Source organism: Zalophus californianus, chromosome 7 (assembly GCF_009762305.2).
Source record: "Zalophus californianus isolate mZalCal1 chromosome 7, mZalCal1.pri.v2, whole genome shotgun sequence".
Lineage (NCBI taxonomy): Eukaryota > Metazoa > Chordata > Mammalia > Carnivora > Otariidae > Zalophus > Zalophus californianus.
Window position 1 is genome coordinate 49,482,899 of NC_045601.1, and position 14,566 is coordinate 49,497,464.

Below are 14,566 nucleotides of genomic sequence, written 5' to 3' on the forward strand. Positions count from 1 at the left end.
TTTTCAAATATCTTATCAAAAACCAAATACCCATTGCCTCTTTTGGCTTTTTAAAAATTCATATTGTTACTTTCTATAAAAATTAAAGTGCCAGGACTTTTATTTGAGCTCACAAGGTCACCTAATATGGAATCCAAATTATGCTTTGAGAGATCCTTTAGTTGAGCCTCCAGACCAGGATTTGGATTTCCAGTTACAGTAGCCACATCAGAAAGCAACAAAATTATCTTGAGGGAGGTAAGCAAGCAAACAGTGTTGAGTCTATTCTTTCTTTAGGTTCCATAAAGGTTTCCAAGAACAAAAGGCTCCCTGCCACTTGGAGAGGGTGCCAGGGTTGTTAATGTGGGCTGAGAAAGGTTCTGTGTTTTCATTTCCCTAGCCAAAAACAGACTTTACCCTAAGCAAAATATAAACAATTAATGCTGATAAAAAAAACAAAAAAGGAATCTCAGTGGTTGGCACTGCCTCTGAGTCTCCCTCCACTGAGACCACTGGTCATACAGCTATTCCCAGGGACAATCTGCACAGAGTTCATTTATTTATTTTGGAGTTGGCCAGACATCCTCCCCATCTACTAGTAGTTATGGTAATCGCTCCAATTAAGGAAAATGTCATCTGTTTGAAGCAGCAGGACATTAGCTAAAGGCAGACAACTCCAGACACAGGCAGATGCTTCAGTCCTTCAAGCTGTGGGCAGGCTGCTGGGAGAAACATCTTCAAAGAAGCATGCATGAGGAGTGGTTCTCTTTTCCTCCCCGGCTGCTTGAAGCCTCGCCGCCATCATGAATGACACAGTAACTATCCGGACCAGGAAGTTCATGACTAACTGACTACTTCAGCGGAAACAGATGGTCACTGATGTTCTTCACCCTGGAAAGGCAACGGTACCTAAGACAGAAATTCGGGAAAAACTAGCCAAAATGTACAAGACCACGCCAGATGTCATATTTGTGTTTGGATTCAGAACCCATTTTGGTGGTGGCAAGACAACCGGCTTTGGCATGATTTATGATTCCTTGGATTATGCAAAGAAAAATGAATCCAAACACAGACTTGCAAGACATGGCCTGTATGAGAAGAAAAAGACATCAAGAAAACAGCGAAAGGAACGCAAGAACAGAATGAAGAAAGTCAGGGGGACTGCAAAAGCCAACGTTGGTGCTGGCAAAAAGTGAGCTGGAGATTGGACAACAGAAGGAGTAAAGATGCTGCAGTGGCTTTATCTGTGGTGGTTGTGCAGATTTTTCATGAGAGGATCAATAAACTAAGAATGTTAAAAAAAAAAAAGAAAAAAGAAACATGCATGAGGGTTTGTCCACATTCTGGACTCTTAACTGACAGTGTTTTTTTGAAGTAGGCTAAACAATAAGAACAAGCAAAATGAAGAATAAAGGCCAAAGAAGTGTAATTTTACTGAAATGTTTTTAGCCAAACTGACAGAAAAAATACATTGTGGCTATTGCCTTTCACAGCAAAGTATGTATTGTTTTCTGACTGATTTTATAAAGGTCTTCAAACAAAGCAAACAAATCCATTTGCTTCCTTCCAAAGACCACTAGGGTAAAATTGCTAATACATGCGGGAGTGAGAGAGCCGCAAGTCACATTCCACTGATGGCACAATACCTAAGCCAATTAATTTGTAAGTCTTTAAAATTTTTCACCCCCCCCATATGGATGGATTGATGTGTCAATGTACAATTTTCCAAACATGTGAAGATTTATATTCCATTTCCCCTGCCTTAATAGTTGAACAATATTTTTATTGCTTTTCTGTCCTGTGTCCCTATCTTTATTATCTAAAAAAATCCAACCAAACAAACAACAACAACAACAACAACAACAACAACCGCAGTAAATCAAGAGAAGGGTTTCTGTGGACAAGAATCATTTTCCAGGTCCTAGTTATTGCTTGTGTACTTGTTTTGTGAATTTGCTCAAAAGAGTCAGTCCCTGCACCCTTTATTCCCAACCTTTAAGGTACCAACAAAGAAATTAGGGTTCAGTGGGATTATAGAGTACAGTTTAGAGGTGGTTCATGACCTTGAAGAGCGGAAGAGATCTAGTGCAGAAAAAAAAGGGAGCAACTTTCAAATGTATACACAGAAAATGGTGAGAATAAAGAAATTCTCATTTCATCAAAATCACAGGTAACATATAAAATAACTTGATTTTTTTATTTCTGGCTTTGAAGTATGTGTTCCAGATTTGTGTTAAATATTCTAGAAATTCCCACTGCTTCAAGTAAAAATAATTAAGTGCCGCTATGGCAAAATAAGTGAGTGGATCTGGGAAATGGTCTCACCAGTGGATGAGCATTTTGGCATTTTCTGTCTGGGCCTGCTAGTCTAAACTTTCCTGAAAGGAAGAAGATTTGATTTAAGTAAAGCAAATGATGACACCCATTAGAACTTGACTGAGACCAAGGTAGAGATGACTAGTTAAGACAATCTTTTCAGTGATGTATGGAATTGACTTCTAATATTCTCTTATAATTCTAGTTTTGCAGAATCCTGCTATAGGAAAAATGGAGCCGTTCGGTGTATTTGTAAAGAAAACTATGCTGGACCTAACTGTGAAAGGTAGGCAAATATAATTCACTATTTTCTGTGTGGGTCGAAGGAAACTTTCTGTTTCTTGCACTCATCAGCTCTGCCATGTTCCCATTCCCTGGGTCTTAAGATGAGAGCATGGGGACTACATTTCAGAACGCTTTGGGGAGGCTTTCCTAAATCCCATGCCCCAGATAGAGCTGGGACAATATGCTCCCCGTGGGTCCAGATTAGGACAAATGGTCAGGTGAAGAGGAAAATGAATATGTATATTTTGAAAGATTCTCTAGATGGTTTTGGTAACACTCCTCTCTCTCTCCATCACTGGGAGCCAGTAATTAATAGAGAGTCTTCCTCAATAGAAAAAATAGGTGGGGGAGAATGCTCTATCAGTCGGTAAAGCAATACACTAACAAAGGCACGAACCCATTATTTAGTCCATTCTTCATACCATCTCCTCCCCTGAAAAGTAAACAAATTTCATGACCGTTTGGGTTTTCTGAATCTCTATCTGTATTTATACCTAAACACCCTTTTTTAAAGTTGCTCTGGGCTTTGCTCAAATAAGAAAGACTTTGGCGACTAAAGATGTGAGCTTCCCCCTGCATGATTTCCTGGCGAGACATTTCCCATCCTCCCCACCTGTCAGTTACTCAATTTTCTCAAATCAAATGGCTTTTGCTAAAAGAGTCTCACAGAAAGGTCTTCTTATTTTTAACAGAAATGGCATTAACATCAGCCTCTCCATGTGGTTGGGCAGCGAGATGATGTGGGTGCCATAAAGACAGGGAGGGAAGGACCAGGGGACTTCTCAAGCCTCTGGTCCAGCATCTACACATGCTCACCTCCCAGTGGCGTACTCCCACTGCCCCGAATGTGGGCATAAAAGCCTGGGACTCCAAATGTCAATCTTAAATGATATGCCATCTCACTTCCTCAGAAAACACCCTCTACCTCTCAAAGAGTCATTCTGGAACCCTTTTTAAAAAGCCACAGTGTCTATGGTGCAGAGAAAATCTCTATACTTGGAGGGCATTGCTATTATGATTATTAAATGTACAAATCGTAGATAATTCCTTCACTGAAGATTTTTTTAAGGGATTTTTCTCTCTTTTTGCTATGAGGGAAGAGGGAACGTGAAGGCCCATGGTGCATATGAATTTCATCCTTCGAGAGGGACAAATAGAGATTTGGTTAATTAATGTTTGTGACACACTCATTCCGTATTTTCTTATTCCAGGACCCAGTAATATGAGACCCCTGACTTACTCACTATCTGGCTCCCTGTGAATCAGAGAGGACTGTTCATCAGCCAGGGATGGAACTTTTTCTCCTCAGTGTCTGAGGTTGAACTCCATTTAGTCTGACAGAGATTGGGCAGTATTATCAGCTAACGGGTGTTCGATGGCCCCTGGGATAGACTGCTGACCACATGCAAGGCCTCCCAGAAGTGAAGTCATCTTTGTCCCTCTGGGCTCAGTCCTGCAAAGTTGCACCAGGACACAGATCCAGGTTCTGTCAGTGAGTGCAGGGGGCCCAGCACAGGACAGCATGCCTGCCTCAGATGTGGGATGGTAGATGATAAGCCTCCTGGCCCTGCCATTGCCCTGTAAGGCTTGGTCAGATCTGGGGGAACAGCAGGGTCAAGGGAAGAGCACTAGTTGTCAAATATTGAGGAAATGTCGCTTCAGCCTGGCCGAGGTTGTAGCTCAGCTCCAGCCCTTGGGGATCCTCCTGAGGGAGTTCTTTGAGCTCTAAGTGCCTATTTCCACATCTCCAGAATGGAGAAAATGAAAATGCTCACCTCCTTGGGCGGTCAGGAGGTGATACTGTGAGGTTTTTAGTATGGCACGTGGCACTTAATGCTCGATAAAAATTGCCTGGTGACAGTAGGAGTCACTGTGGCCATTGTCCAGTTCCCACCCCCTGGTATAATGTGTGCCTGGGAGAAGTTGGCTCATTTCCCTGAATCACAGTTTCCTTAGCCAGAAATGATAGCTTTGAACTAGATAGTGCCCCTTGTTGCTTATCTCCTGTGTCCTCCCTGCTTTACATTCCTCATCTCTCAGCCTGATGATTGCCCTGAGAGCAGGTGTTATTTTGTCATATTGCAGATAAGGAAACTGAGGCTAAGGGAGGTGATGGGGCTGGTCCACAGTCACAACACTCCTAAGTCGGGGGGCAGGGGGGGTGCAAGGGCCAGGATTCACACGTTTTGGCTGAAAAATCTGGATTCTTTCCCTGTGCCCATACTGTTTTTCCTAAACGTCTTCCCAAAGGTCTTCTGTTTTAAACTTTGACAATTAATGAAGTAAAGGAGTCTCTGAAATTCAGGAGAAGCACAGTGAACCTGCTCCTAGATTCCCTTTGACTGGAGGCTGCATCAACAGATGTGCGGGAAATAAGCATCCTTCAAAGGCCTGTCATTAGCACCGGGGGGGGGGGGGGGGGGGGGAGCGCGCTGAGCAACTTTCTCGGCTTCATCTCCTCTCTCCCATCCACCCTTCCTCACACCCTGCTGTTTTAAAGGGAATGAACTGAGGCCTTTTACATCAAAAATTGACCTTACCATCCAGGGGACTCTTCCTCAAAATGGAAATCACAGGGATTCATACTGCACACAGGTTTGAGAAACGTTGGTCTAAAGCATAAAAGATGAACCTCCTACCGTACCATGTAAAAGGGCTCAAACACCCTTGTTTTTACAGCAGACTGGTGGAGGGGTAAGGATGTCACCATTTCTTCCAAGGGAAGAAAGAAAGCCTGATAGAAGGACAAGCAAAGCCTCTTCAAGAGGGCAGTGCAAGGAGTGATTGCTTTCCCACAGAGAGGGCTGGGTCCTTGGGGACGGGGTAACCTTCACTGATTTTGTTTTGTGTTTGACCTTGGGACTGGCAGAGGTTTAGTTTTGTTTTGAGTTTAACAGCCAGGTTGTTAAACTGTCGCAGTTAAGCTTCATCGAATCTATATTTTCAATGTATCTGTGACCTTGGACACAGATATTCGTGGAGGTTCATGAGTTCCCAGTGAATATTTTCTTAATTTTGTGTTTAATTTCAATGATAATCTTGAGGAAATAGTTACTTGAAACACGTCTGGACTTTATATAAGGACCACTTTATAATAAAGGGAGATCTGCCTCAGAGCAGAGGAGAAAGTAACAGCCAGCGGTGTGTCAGTGACACATTACAGACAATTGGAGGTCAAATGGCATGACATCAAAGCAAACTGAGTCATCACCTAGCACATGGCAGGACATGGATGCTGAGCTCACACAATCCTCTACCATGTCATGTTGCAAGTAGCCTTTCAGTTGCAACAAGAAAACATCATCCGTTGTCTTGAATTGATACTATTACTTTGAAATCATTAGTTTCACAGTTTTGTTTGTGTTTTATTTGTAAAATTTATTTTGGTTTTCAAGATGTATAAAAGCCACAGGTACAAGGAGTTTCTACCTCATTTTATGTTCGAACCATTTAAAGATTTAAAGATAATTTAGATGAACACGAGGAGAGGTAGTCTCTGAGACTGTTTTTCCTTTCACAGGGATCCATGCTGCGCACAAGTTTGAGAAACATTGATCTAAAGCACAAAACGTTAACTTCTTACTGTCCCATGTAAAACAGCGCAAGCACCCTTGTTTTTACAATGAGGTCCATGTTTTTTTAGCCTGCCCTGGCCCCTGGCTGGCTCTTTCCCAAAGTCCTTTTCCCCACCTCACACTTTAACTTCTGCGTGTGGGAGCTGCGGCCCCCAAATCCACCAGATCAACTGTAGAGCTCACCACGTTGTGTTGTATTAAGATGAAGACTGTGACAAAGATGATAAAAATAGTAACATTGAGGGAGTGCTTACTGTGTGCCACATAGCTGTTGTAAGCTCTTCACATACAATGACACATTTAAACCTTAAAAAAAATCCTATGAGATACCATCTTCATCCTTATTTATAGAGGAGGAAAGTGAGAGACAGACTGATTAAGCCACATGCTCACAATCACACATTTGGGGTTTTTTTTTTCAGTCTCTACTATTAAAGTAGGAATTCCTCAGCAGAAGGAGCATCTCATTCATTTCTCTGCTGCTCTTCCCCCATCACGGTATCTGAAACATGGTAGACACTCCATTATATTTGTTTAAGTAATACCTCTTTTTTTTTTTTTAATGAAAAGACAATAACAGTACTGCTAATGTTCCTTTCGAAAGGTACCTGTAGTGATGAGAGTCAGTCATTGCTTGCCTTGTTTGATCCCCCACTCCACTCCTCCTCGTGCCAGGAAAATGGAAGAGGGTGACACCGAATTGAGTGAGTCAAAACACTGCCCTCTGGCTGAATAGAGGTTGCAAATGGAAGTTATCACCTGATGCAAATAATTATAAAATGTGCAGGCCTTATGGACAGGAATTTTGCCATTTTTATTCTCATCCCAGTGTGACTTTCCATCTGCTCTAAGTAGTACATTTTATTTTTTTACCTTATTTTTTGTAAGAGAGGGAGAGAGAGAGAGAGCACATGAGCATGAGCTGGGGTGGCAGGAGGGGTAGAGGGAGCGGAAAAAAGAATCTTAAGCAGGCTCCATGCTCAGCGCAGAGCCCGATGCCAAGCTCCATCCCAGGACCCTGAGATCATGACCTGAGTGGAAATCGAGAGTCGGACACTCAACTGACTGAGCCACCCAGGCGCCCCCTAAGTAGTACCCAGAGCCATTAGACTTAATCCAAGTCACAATTGGTTAGGGGTAAACCCAAAACCAAAACCCAGGAGCTTTGACATTCAATCCAGAGTTTTCAGTTCATAAGTGTGTATGATCTCAATACCTCAGTATTCCACATTCTCTCCCATGGCAGCTTTAATAATATTCCTTCATCCATTCGGTTTTGCAGTAGAGTGAGAGACATGCTAAGACAGTATGAGGATTTATCATGTGGATCTTATTGCTTAAGGATCAAGAGGGAAGAATGGGGCAAATTAAAGCAAATCCAAGGAGACCTTAAAACCCTAACAGGAAAGGCTGAATATAGTATCATCAGAGATAATGATGATGACAGTGATAATGATGTTGACGATGGCCTTGATAGAAAAGAATAAAGAAGAGGAGGGGTAGGAAGAGAAAGCTAACATTTATTGAGGGTTGTGATTCCAGGGTTTAGTCTGATTCTTTCTGAAGGCACCATGCTTTTTCAAACTTACACTATCAACTCTCTTATCTGTATAGGATTCTTCTATGACTCCCTACTCTCTACCTTGCCCCCGTTCTGGATTCTTACCCTGTGACCTTGAATGGGTACATTTTCCTAGACTTATTTATCAGTCTTTCATAGAGAAGTAAAAAGCATTTATAATGGCACCTACGATGTAACAGGTGCTTTTTTTTTTTTTTTTTCAGAGTTTAATTTAACCCCAATGACGGCTATAGAAAGGCATCCCTCCCAGAAAGACTTCTGTGCCACCTGGGAGTTTTGGCAACCTTGGTAAAAGTATTCAGCGACAGCTGTATGGCCCTAGGAAGTGAAGCAAAGGAGAAAGAGCAGAGGAGAGAAAAAGAGCTCCAAAAATTCCCAGAACATTTTTTGATCAAAAGCTTTTTTCCCCAAAACATATTTCTTTGTCTCCTATTTTGCCCAAACAATATGATCACTAACTGAAATGACAGTGTTCATAAGCCACAGTTCTTTTGTTTACACTGTAAATTTATCAGCTCTATTTTCTATGAGTGAATCAAGTCACTAATAAAGCTAGGAATGAGATAGTGGGGGAAGAAAACAGATAGGACCAGACTACTGGCTACCAAGGCTCCAGTGCTCACTCTAATTCCAACTGCTGGTCTTTTTGAACCTTTTTTATTTGTTACTTGAGGGCAGGAATTGGGTACATTGACAGCATTTCATTATTCAATTGTTAGAATCACTAATTGATTAATTAGCTAATTCATTTAATGCCAGACTTGTGGGATATAAAGAGCGTTTTTTTTTAAAGATTTTATTTATTTATTTGACAGAGAGAGAGACCGCGAGAGAGGGAACACAAGCAGGGGGAGAGGGAGAGGGAGAAGCAGCCTTCCCGCTGAGCAGGGAGCCTGATGCGGGGCTTGATCCCAGGGCCCTGGGATCATGACCTGAGCCGAAGGCAGACACCCAACGACTGAGCCACCCAGGCGCCCCAGGATACAAAGAGCTTTAAACTTGGAGTCCGATGATAGGGTTGAGCCCTGCAGTAACGAACAAATTATTTAGCTTCTCCACACTCTAGTTTTCTTATCTATAAAGGTAAGGGATTATAGGGTGCTATGGGAAAAAAACCTTTGCCTGCTTATTCTATAAAATCTGTAGGGTTGAAGTTTGGGCTATGACTTCAGAATTGCCTCTGAACTGACCACCAAAAGGCAAAGTAGATTGTGTCTGTGATTGAGATTCTGACTTGCAGAATGGAGAATTTGGTTATTCTCTTGTGGGAGACCAAGAGACGACCTATGGAGGTCAGATACAGTGGGATTCAACAGAAAAAGAAAGTAAGTGGCATCTGACTTCTGTGAGCTTGGGCAGGGTCCTTCACTCCCAGACCTCAGGATTCCCAGCTCTACTTTGAGGTGGCAGGTCTGAGTCCCATTTCAATGGGACCAAGAGTCTCATACTCTCTGTTTGGTGAACTGCAGTGAAGGATAGCAACTTAATCCAGCCATGCACTCCATAAGGAATGATTTGTGCTGGCTTGGGAACCAGAGAACCTATAAATCAGAGGTGCAAAGACATGAGTATGAATAACAAAACTCATTGAACATTTCCTTCTGCGGGGTGTCTCTCCATGGGTTGTGTGGCACTTACATTCATTCTTATCTTTTTCATGGACCTCGATTTCTAGAATTCATGATTTTACATATAATTGTGCTTGATTCACTTCCTGTTCTTTCAGGCCATGGGCCGTGTGTTTTTCCTCTTCCTGTCTCTCCACGCCTTACATAAAATAGACATGAATTGTCCCTCTGTTGGATGAATTCATTCGTTCATTTATAGCAGCAGCAGTGTGGTCCAGGGTGGAGTGAATGAAAGAACATCAGGGTCGGAAGGTCTGGGTCTTGCACTGTGAATTCCTTGCTATATGCGCCTGGAAACCCAAAGTAGCCTCCTAGCCTCAGCATACCAGGCCTGTGTGGCCTACCTCCTGGGTGTCTGTGGTTAACTACATAAACTCACCTCAGTGAAGCTATGGAATACAATGCAAGTAGAGGGGATAAAGATTACAACTACACCAAAAAACTGAGACATAGGAATAAAGCCCGGAAGAACGTATGCAAAATGTCGGACAGTGATTTTGTTAGGATCTTGGGATTATAGGTGATTTTTTTTCATTTCCCCATTTTTCAAATATTCTGAATCATGAAATCCTTTTTTAAAAACTGTCATGTCTTGTTATTATTGGCCAGGTCTTCCTGATTTCCTTGGAAAGTCCTCTCCTGCTTTCCCCTCCAAGGCCAACGCCCCAGCCCAGGCCCTCCACACCCCAGCCCGGTCTCCCTATTCCAGCCCGCAGTCCACCCTGCATCTGAAGCCAGCCCTGGCTTCCCCCACCTCTGCTATCATCACAAAAACCTCCGTCGGTTCCCTTTCTTTTTCTCTCTCCCCTCAGAACCCACTCCTGCACCTGACCTTCGGCTCCATGAAGGGGTGACTACACATTCTTTCCAGCCACTCCCAAAGCATCTTCAGCTCCAGTCGGCCAATCTTGACACTAGTTTAGGGTCACAGCAAAGAGGAGGCTATTGCCAGCAGAAAACATGTGTAGTTTGGCTCACACAGTATTCTTCTAAAGTTTGAGCCAAAGTTTAAAAACAGTGATTTCAGATAAAAACCCAAACTTCAACTTTTTTGTTTTAAAAATAGGAACATCTGGCAACACAGATCCTCCGTTCCTTCAAGGCTACAGTATGGAAACAGTTGACAGGAGCTGAGTAGCAGTTACCCCCCTTGGTTGGGGCCTGCGGTCCCACCACTCACAGTAGGGCCTCTACTGGCCCACAAGGCACCTTCAGGAAAAGTAGAGAAAAGCATTTCTTCCTCTGAGCAGAAGCAGCCCCACCCAGAAGGCACAGCTTGGCAAGCCCAGCAAAGGCTGGATGGATTTTGGCCTCTATTCTCCAAATGAGCTGGAATCTCTCATTAATAACCCAGCTGGCATGACCACAGACACCAGCTCTGTCCCCACAACGAAGGCAGTTAAGTGCCTGGCCTCTGTAGCCTCACATATTAAAATGTCCACAGTAATGGCCATCTGGGCTCCAATTTCATTTGTCTGTGGTACTCTCAGCCCTGCCATCTGCTTTGTCTCCACACGGCCTTCCCTCCATCACAAGATGGCTGCCAGAGCTGAGTGCTGCCTGCCTCTTCATTCACCTGCAGATGGACAGAATGTCTTCACATACCCCTCAAGTAAGAGCCCTGAGCGACACTCTGAATGAATCACTTCTCAGCCAACTTACTTTAGCCAGGACAATGGCAGGCACTAACTGGCTCAGGTTTAGGTTCTCTGAACAATTCACTATGGCAAGGCAGTTGGTGATTTATCCCAGTGTTTCTCAATGCAGATATTAACATTTTGGCCAGGACAATTTTTAGCTGTGCCCTAGTAGTGCATCCGCTGCCGTACATTTAGCATAACTGGCATCTCTCGATTAGGTACCAGCCATGTACCCTAGTTGTTGAGGTAACTAAAAATGCCCACACACTAGTTGTATCTAGACATTTGTGCATCTGGAGGTCTGACCAAACTGAATGGGCTTCAACGCAATAGGGAAGAGTGGTTCCTTAAAAACAAAGTCTGGCCTTATTAGGAAGATGGGAAAGTAGGAAAAAATCCTGGGAGGGTAATCCACATACGTTCACTACACTTTCTTCTAGGTGGGAGGGAAGATAAAAGAGAAGAAAAACTATGGCTGCTAAATTTTTAACCTGTGATTTCTGCCTCAGATGTGCCCCTGGTTACTATGGAAACCCCTTGCTGATTGGAAGCACCTGTAAGAAATGTGACTGCAGTGGAAATTCAGATCCCAACCTGATCTTTGAAGACTGTGATGAGGTCACCGGCCAGTGTAGGAATTGCCTACGCAACACCACGGGATTCAAGTGTGAACACTGTGCCCCTGGTTACTATGGGGATGCCAGGGTAGCCAAGAGCTGTGCAGGTACGGCACTGGAGGTTGTGGCCAGCACGTACAACGAATCTAGATGGGTCGGTGTTGGAGAGATACTGCAAGTGTCCCCTTGTCACTTTTCCAGGGTAATGTGCATTCTTAGGAATGTGTACCCCAAACTCACCAGAAGTAGATGATTTATCAAGGTTACTAGTATAACTTAGCTCATGGGTAGGATAGACCATGAGATGGTCACACAAATGAGCTTTCACCTTATCTTACATTCTTCCAATTTCGATCAAGGAAGTAAATCAGAAGTCCATGGATTACCTATCATTGACCAGAATTTTGAATGAAAACTTGCAAGATTTACCTCTGTTTTCTTATTCTGGAAGCTCTGTCCCTTTTACCAGTTGTGTTTGGTAAAACTGACTTCTTAGTGAAATAGATTAGCAAGCCAAGGGTACAGTTTAGTCAACCCCCAATGTCCTCAAATTGTCAGGGCAAATATTGCAGGGACACTATAGGAAATCTTCCCGGTTAAACTTCAGTTAGACTAAAATGTACAAATTTTATTCATGATTTCTCTAATCCATTTGTTGCAGAGAGTGAAGCTCTTTAGAAATAAAGTTAAAGCGCCTTCCTCGGGGCAAAGGAGGGTTGGGACTGAATATTTCTTACTCTTTCGTGACTGAGAGGGAACAGGGTGAGGAAGAGGCATTGTATTCTTGGGGCATGCTTCTACTGGAATCCCCTCACTGAAGCAGATTCCCACCTGAAAAGATTTTAAGAAGAGTTTAAATTTGAGAAGAAGGCACATATGAGCTGCAGAAGTCACAATAAAAGTGAACATGTCTACAAGAAAGCCAAGTGCACTGAGGCATAAAACCAGAGGCAAGAGAGGAGTTCTATGTCCAGTCAGGCAGGCATCCGAAAGAGTATTGGCAAAATCAAAGCCTTAGACATCGATGCTCCAATTCTCAAAACATTTACTAAACTTAAACTACATAGATGCAGGTCACTCTTAGAAAAGACGCTAATGTTAGAAGCAATAAAGTATGATCTTGCTGAATTGTTTAATAAATCTACGTTTTGTGGAACATTACACAGCTGAAATGTAATAAATGTACATCCCTCATGAAGCTAATTTTTTATGATTATTCTGTAGAAACAGTTAAGAGGTGGGGGAGAATTCACAATACTATTCCAGCTCACGGCTAGCATAGATGGCTTAGGAAATCTTTTTTAAATATTACAAATGAATTGCTACTGAGAAACTCAATGGAAAATGAACAGTCTGATGAGATCGGGGTTTCGGTTTTTTTTCCAAAAGGCATTCTTGAAAATCATCGGTAGATTAATAATGGGCTCTCAGGTCTTCTAAATTCACGTAAATGTGTTCCCGATTCTTTCCCCGACATTATTCCTAGTCATCCCACTGATAGCTATCATTTGGGGGTTTGGAGTCAGCCTTGCCAAGGGTCAAGCACCGTGGGAGCCAAAAATTGCTCTTGAGACTCCTCCCTCCCTCCCGCTGCACTGCGCCTTCCTCACACCTGGCAATGATCAACGCTGGAGTTGGATTAAACTGGAGAATCAGTCTGTGATGAAAGGAGGGCTCTCAGATTCCAGTTGAATGATGGGTTCCGGGATCATTTTGTACTTTGTGAAACTTCCCAGGATCTTTTTGGACTAAAGCAATTGTACAGTCATGTCAGAATCCCAGAAAGTTGGGAGAGGAGTCCTAGAAAATGTAGATTTACTTTTGCCCCAGGGCCACCTTTGGAAAATCTCCCTGGGCTGGGCTTAATTGGGTGAGGGGCATAATCTCTAGATCACGGACTCTACACCGTCGTAAGGAAGAATATAATTAATCCTTGTTGGAAGAACTATATACTGATAGCCAGTATTTCTAGAAACCAGGAAAACATTGCCATATTTTAAGCATTAAGAAACAAATCCCTAACCTCTTGTTTTTGTTTCCCACAGTGTGCAATTGTGGGGGAGGCCCATGTGACAGCGTAACCGGAGAATGCTTGGAAGAAGGTTTTGAACCCCCTACAGGCATGGACTGCCCAACCATAAGTAAAAATAACAGTACATGATTGACTAACCCCACTTTCTCTAATGTGCTGCAGGTGTAGGATTAAGAAGAGCTATGCAATTCCCTCTCTAGAAACTCCCTAAGTCCCCCTCCCGGCTTTAACTCTGTCTGTGCCTCCACCAAGGGGACCCTAAGCGGAAGCTACTTGACTCCAATTGGTAAAATGGGTGATTTACATTGAAACAACTCTGCTTTAGAAAATTTATTTTATGAAGCCTTTAAATTCAGCATCTTACCTCGCAGGTAAAGGCAGAATCAGAAGAGCAATTCCTAGTGACCAAGTTCAATTTAATTCCTCTTTCTATATTATCTCTTCAAATCCTCAGATAATGTGATATACAGACAATGCTTTACAACACCAGGGAAACCAAGACACTAAGCCACTTAAGTGGCTTTTCCCAAATCACTCCAAAACGGAAGTGGCAGCAGAAAGAAAATGTTCAGGCCTTATGGGATGGAGCTATTGTCTTATTTTCCTCGATTTCTCTGCCATTCCTATCAATCAAATCACGAGCAGCCCTGAGGGTGCAGGAGACTGCTGAAACACTTCACAGCAAATGCCCAGAGCTGATCTTAACAACTTCTCAGGCACCCTTCAAGCCCTTTGTCTAGAAAAGGCTATGACTGATTCTTAGGATTTAAGGAAAGGTTTGCCTTAGAAAGCCCTTTACTGAGAAAATAACTAATAATTGCCTTTAAGTAGAGTGGTTTAAAGACAATTTTAACTTTAGGTATCCCCTCCCCCAGACGAGAGTATCTTGGTCTCTCGGTGCCTGTGAGCACA

At 42.9% G+C, this 14,566-nt stretch overlaps 1 protein-coding gene across 3 annotated transcripts in view; it reads left to right on the top strand.

The window, feature by feature from the left end:
• LAMA4 (laminin subunit alpha 4) overlaps positions 1-14,566 on the top strand; it is a 147,607-nt gene that overhangs the window by 49,562 nt on the left and 83,479 nt on the right. The window contains exons 4-6 of one of the 3 annotated variants that reach the window (XM_027601984.2): positions 2,501-2,581; positions 11,515-11,729; positions 13,668-13,763. In XM_027601984.2, coding sequence (XP_027457785.1) covers positions 2,501-2,581; positions 11,515-11,729; positions 13,668-13,763 — 392 coding nt within the window. The remainder of the gene's footprint in view (positions 1-2,500; positions 2,582-11,514; positions 11,730-13,667; positions 13,764-14,566) is intronic. The other 2 variants (XM_027601987.2, XM_027601986.2) reach the window with 2 other exon arrangements.